A 5,881-nucleotide genomic window follows, 5' to 3' on the forward strand; every position below is an offset into this window, starting at 1 on the left:
AAAAGTCATGCTGAGCCCAAAGCCAACAAGGGCAGTGGAGCAGCCCAAGCCCCTCCTTGCCTGCAGAGCAAGGTGTGTACAGCCTCTGGAGTCCCACCTGTGCTCGCCATGGGGCTTTGTTTATGTCGGGCTGGCTGCCCCAGCCCCAGCCTGCGGCACGCTGGGTGCTCGGGGCTGTTGGCAGGGCCAGGAGCCAACTCCCATTTCGGAACCACCCCAGCCCCTCCCGCCAGCTGTGCCGAAAAGCAGCTTGGCAGCCGACTGAAGAATTGGTTGCATCCGCCCCAGCAAAGGGGGAAACCTTTGCTTCCCGGCCAGGCTGTGCAATGCACAAATCTGGGAGCATCCCCCTGCGTGTGGACTCATCTGCAAATTCGCTGTGGAGCCTGGCTTTGGAGAAGGTGCCACAATTGAAGTCCATCATCTTCAGCTTGCCAGGTGGAGGAAGAGCTTGTCATCCTTGATGTCACCCTCCATGTCTCCGGCAGCAGGAGCCGCACCTGGCACAGCTTCTCCAGGGGCTCCTTCTTCCCTGGGGCTGGAGCAGGCTGTCAGTGCTCTGCCCAGGGCCCCGGCTGTCGCTGAAGCAGAACAAGCAAAAGCAGCTGGCATGGGGGCCACCAGTGCTGGGAAGAGCAGCTCAGTTCCAGCAGCAGGGCTGAGCGTGCCCAGCTGAGGAGCCCTGCGCAGCGATTCAGGCAGGACAAAATCTCTGCCCTTCTTTGCTGCTTCCTGCCAAGGCGCGTGTGCAGCTGGAACTTACCGGCTCCCTGGGTCAAAGCGTGCGTGTGGCTCTCTCCCTTCTCCTATGGCACATGGATATCATGCATCCAAGGATCACACAACAGGTCTTCTAATGAGGGCCTTTCCGAGGAGAGCACAGATAAACATCGTTGGATGAGATTCTGGCACTCTGCGGAGAGAAAGCAGAAAGCGCCAGTCAGTTGCAGAAGGCTCCTGTCCGCTTTGCCCCACTCTTGCCATGGCCAGGCCATGCTGCGTGTGCTCAGGGCTGTGCCTAAACTTTGCCATCAATTCTTTCTTTTGGAGGAGAGCAGGAGAGCAGGACATTGCCACCTCCTCAGCAGCTGCCAGTGCGGGATGCTCCTGAGCCCGCTGCTGCCTCCCAGCACTGCTATTCCCCCCGTGCTGCAGAGACGAGGATCCACCTGGAGAGAGCCGTCGTGGGAGCGAGAGCCGGCCCCAGGTGCTGTGCCAGCCCCTCCGGAAAGGGTGCTCCCCGCAGACCATCTGGTGCAGCACGATGCCCAGGGACCAGACGGTCGCTGCCTCGCCGTGGTACCAGCCTAACAGGGTCCATTCCGGGGGGCTGTAGGACGGTGTTCCTATGGAATAGAGATGGAGTTCTTCAGGGGGACGCTGCCTGCTCCCAGAGCCTCGCCCCAGCATCCCTGGGCATGCGGGGGCCGCAGCAGCGGCACGCGGTGTGACCCGCTGCCCTCTCGCCAGCGCCTGTGACTTGTGTACAAACTGGGGGTTGGAAAAGAAACCACTGGTGTTGCAAGAGGGCAGCGGAAGCCCTGAAAAAGACCCCAGCATTCCATGCAAAGGGAAAACCCACTCCATGCTGGGGAAAACCCATGCCTTCGTCCTCCCTGCCTGCACTGCCCCAGAAAACGTTCTTAAGCCAAGGCAAACAAGGCGAGCGGAGCAGTCCAAGCCCTTTCTTTCCTGCACACCAAACCAGCTGCTGCACAGGTTCTGGCCCCCCCTTCTCTGCTACGCCCACCCGGCGTGTTTTTGTCATGCTGGCTGCCCCAGCACCAGTCCTGGGCAGAGGGGCTGGCGAAGGCTGCCAGCAGGGCTGGAATATGGCCCCCCAGCCACCCCAGCTCACAAGCAACTTGGCTGAAGACTCAGACTGCCAGAACAGGCAGCAAAAGGGAGAATCCCTGCTGCCACAGCCAGGTTCGGCTGCGAGATGTTGGACCGCGAGACGCTGCCACCAGGAGCCTCCCCCTGTGTGGGCTCACCTGCAAAGCTGGTGTAGGCTGCAGCTTGCAGGTAGGTGCCACAGCCAAAGTCAATGAGTTTGGCCTGCCCGGTGGCCAGGTCAACCAGGATGTTCTCTGGTTTGATGTCCCGGTGCAGGACCCCGCAGCTGGTGCAGTGCCGCACGGCCTCCAGCACCTGGCGGAACAGGTGCCGCGCCACCTCCTCGCACAGGAAGCCCCGTGCCCGAATGAAATGAAGGAGGTCCTGGGACCGCTCCGGACGCTCCAGCACCAGCACCACGTTGTTGGGGAGCTCAAGCCACTCGAGGAGCTGGACGATGCCAGGGAAGCCGGTGGACACCTTGTGCAGCAGCACGACCTCGAGTGGTGCGCTGGTGCCGTCGGGCTGCGGGAGGAGCACGATGCCGTCAGTGGGGCTGATGCCGTGCCAGACCTCGGGAAGTCCTCAGCCAGCCGGGGACGCTCGGCGCCCTCCGCTGGCCCCACGGCCGCTCTCCCTCGAGGCGTTCTGGCGGCTTCCACCCTGCCGGGCCTCGGCTCATCCCCGCCCGTCGCGCCCCGGCTTCTCCCGCTGCCCCTCGCTCACTCACCAGCTCGCCCCAATGGCCGATGCGGTTCCGCGGCACCCGTTTGATGGCCACCTGCAAGGCAAGGGGAGCAGCGGGCTGAGCTCGCCGCCCGCCGTGCCGAGCCCCATGCTCCTTCTCCTCCTCCTTTGCCCCCCGCCTCCTGCGCCCGCCGCCGGCCCCGCCACTCACCGGGGCGCCGTCCGAGAGCCGCGTGGCCGCGAAGACGCTGCCGAAGCCGCCGCGCCCCAGCAGCGAACCCAGCCGGTACGGCTCCTTCAGGCCCTGCAGCGCATTCCCTGCCGGCGAGACGCGGCCGTCAGCGCTCGGCCCGGGGCCAGGAACGGCCCCCGAGCGCCGCTCAACCGCCCCGGGCCGGCCATCCCCACATGGGGGCTCTTTTGGAAGGGCCACCGGCGGCTCGGGGCCGGCGGCCGCGCTCAAGAGCGGCGGAGCTCGGAGCGGGGAAGACGCTGCGGAGGCGGCGGGAGCGGCCGCGCCGCCTGTGTCCCCGGCGGGCCCCGGGAGGAGCCGAGGCCGGGACCGGGACCGGGACCGGGGCCGGGGTAGGGGTCGGGCCAGCCGGAGCCAGGGGCTGGCGATGCTGCCCAGGAGCCAGGCACTGATGCCCGCCCAGCAGCGCCACAGCCAGGACGGCGAGAGCCGGGCGGAGGCGGGACCGCGGCGGGACGGCCGGGGGCGGGGAGGGGGCAGCCCCGCCCGGGGCCGGGGGCGGGCCGGGGGCATGGCCCGGCCGGGCCTGGGGAGAGGGAGGCCGCGGGAGGGGGGGTTGGGGGACGAAAGGGAGAGCGGGAGAGGGTGCGAGACACTGGGAGAGGGAGAGGAGGAGCAGGAGAAGGGACGCAGAGGGTTCGTGGACTCGCTGCTTTTGCGCTGCTGCCGCTGCTGCCGCTGCTGCTGCTGCTGCCGCTGCTGCCGCTGAGGCGCTGGGAGCGTTTGTCCGCGTGTCCGTGTGTCCGGTGCCCGTGTGTCCGTTCCCCCCCGCGCGCCCCACGGCCGAGCCCCGCGCGCCCCGGGGCAGCACGGGCCGCTCCGCTCCGGGGCTGAACCGGAGTCACTGTGAAAAACGAGGTTCACTCTTTGTAAAAATTTAAAAAAAAAAATAAATAAATAAAAGGGACAATTAGGAGACAATAGCAAAAAGGGTATTACGGCCGGGTGCTTTGGTAGAGAGCCAAAGGCACACCTCTACATCCAAAAGATCGTCTTTAAAAGTACATCTCTTATTGCATATTCATTACAGTCATGCATGATTCATAAATTCTTCGGCTTTTCTATGTATCATCCCATCAGCCTTATCTTCCTCCTTGGCTCCACTATGTCTCTGCTCTCTCCATGAATTCTTCTCTCTGGTTTCTGGTTTTCTTCTTCTCTTATAGGATACACAAGGAGAGTGAAGACATTCTCTGCCTATCTTTTCTTAATTGACGACATAAACAATATACATTCGATGTCATGTATTACATTACAGAATCCAGGTGAAGTTTATCTCACATTAAGTAACATGTGAAAAGTCAACATCACAATACGTCCATAACAATACATCCCGATTCCTTTTTTTAGAGATCATTTGGCTTGAGCAGTATCCCTTGTTTTCTAGCCTTTACTATTTGCTAACATCCAGAACGTATTTACAGAGCTGTGGCCATAGTCTCTGTCAGTCCTGGTAAAAAGGAAGCAGCATGGTCACTGCGGGCTGTTGCCTGTGTCCCCAGGCTGGCACACGCTGGCAGAGCAGGACTCCCCTGAGCACTGAGCCTGGCTGGGGCTGGGAGCTGGGCCCCAAGCACTGGCATAGGGCTGGTGTGTTCCTGAGCGGGGCCGGCCAGCCCAGCCCCAGCCTGGCGGCAGGGGACCCACTCTGCCTGTGGGCAGGGCATGGCCAACATCTGCCTGTCCGGCTGCTGGAGGGTCCATTTTCATCGCAGGATCATGGGCTGCTCCTTCTCTTTCTCATTGACCTCCGCATCCTTGATGTTGTCCTTCACATCAATGTCCATGTCCTCGATGTTGTCCTCCACATCAACGTCCATGTCCTCAATTTCATCCTCCACATCAACCTCCATATTCTCGATGACGTCCTCCACATCCACCTCCATATCCTCAATAGACTCTTCCACATCCACCTCCATCATTTCTTCCCTATCCACCACCATGGCCACTTCCATGTCCTCTACGGTGTCTCTGGCACGCTGCATCAGGGAGCACAAGCTCTCAGTGGGCTCCCTGTCCCACCCCATCCCCACAGGGCTGCAGTCCACCCACTCGCTCAGGGCGTGTCCACCTCCCTGGAATGGCACTGTACCTTGGCTGGGACAGGAGTGGACATCCTGCTGCGATTGGTGCTTCAGTGCAGGCAGGAGAAGTCCAGGCAGCGGGAACAGCTCAGCACCGACAGATGTAGCGAAGAGCGAGTGAGAACTGACCACTGGCAGCGGGTGCATTGTCCACTGTGTTCGTTTCCAGGTCCTGCATGTTCCATCTGGAACAGTCTGTGATGTCGCAGAAGTTTCAGGGCCACTCCATGGTGGGACATGGGGATCATAGAGTGATCCAATCCTTGAATGGTTTGGCTTGGAAGTGACCCTCAAGATCATCTGCTTCCAAGCTGAACAACCTCCCAGCTGAGCAGGTTGCTGCGGAGCTTGTCCAGCCTGGCCTTGGATGTTCCCAGGGATGGGGCGTCCTCAGCCTCTCTGCACAGCCCGTGCCAGGGACCACCACCCTGGCAGTAAAGAACTTCTTCCCATCATCAAATCTATTCCAAGTCTCTTTCATTTTCATCCCATTACTCCTTGTCCTGTCCCTACAGCTCCCGAGGAAGAGTCGCTCTCCCGCTTCCCTGTAGCCCCCTCACACACTGGGAAGGGGCTCTGAGCTCTCCACACAAGCTTCTCTTCTCCAGCCTCAACAGCCCCAACTTGCTCAGCCTTTCCCCACAAGGGAGGTGCTCCAGTGCCCTCAGCAACTTCATGGCCCCCTCTGGCACTCTGCAGCTTCCCTGGGAACAACAGGGCCATCAGCCATGCGCGTGTCCAACAAGCCATGGAAGGCACTGGCCTTGGGATTGCCTGGGAGCTCTGCGGTTGCCACCGTTCTGGAGAGAGGAGGAGGACATGAACAGGAGCAGTGCACGGAGCCTGAATGCCAAAGAAGGAAAGCTGATGATGCTGGGTGCCTGTGCAGTGTTTGTGGAGGCTTTAATGATGCCCCTGCTATCTCTTCCAGGGCTGTGGGGATGTTTGTGGTGGAGGAAGTGCAGAGGAACATTTCTGATCAGCAGTGTGTAGAAAATGATCTTGGGTAGAGGTAGAGGTT

General features: G+C 61.1%; 1 protein-coding gene across 1 annotated transcript; it reads right to left on the reverse strand.

The window, feature by feature from the left end:
- Positions 1–853: 853 nt before the first annotated feature.
- Positions 854–4,486, reverse strand: LOC138099862 (serine/threonine-protein kinase pim-1-like). Its single transcript, XM_068997455.1, has 6 exons — positions 4,424–4,486; positions 2,735–2,902; positions 2,567–2,617; positions 1,995–2,361; positions 1,234–1,346; positions 854–913 (listed from the first exon to the last, which is right to left on the reverse strand). The coding sequence occupies exons 1-6, from the start codon at positions 4,484–4,486 to the stop codon at positions 854–856; spliced, it is 822 nt and encodes a 273-aa protein (XP_068853556.1).
- Between the last annotated feature and the right edge of the window lie 1,395 nt (positions 4,487–5,881).

The sequence above is a fragment of the Aphelocoma coerulescens genome, chromosome 28 (assembly GCF_041296385.1).
Source record: "Aphelocoma coerulescens isolate FSJ_1873_10779 chromosome 28, UR_Acoe_1.0, whole genome shotgun sequence".
Lineage (NCBI taxonomy): Eukaryota > Metazoa > Chordata > Aves > Passeriformes > Corvidae > Aphelocoma > Aphelocoma coerulescens.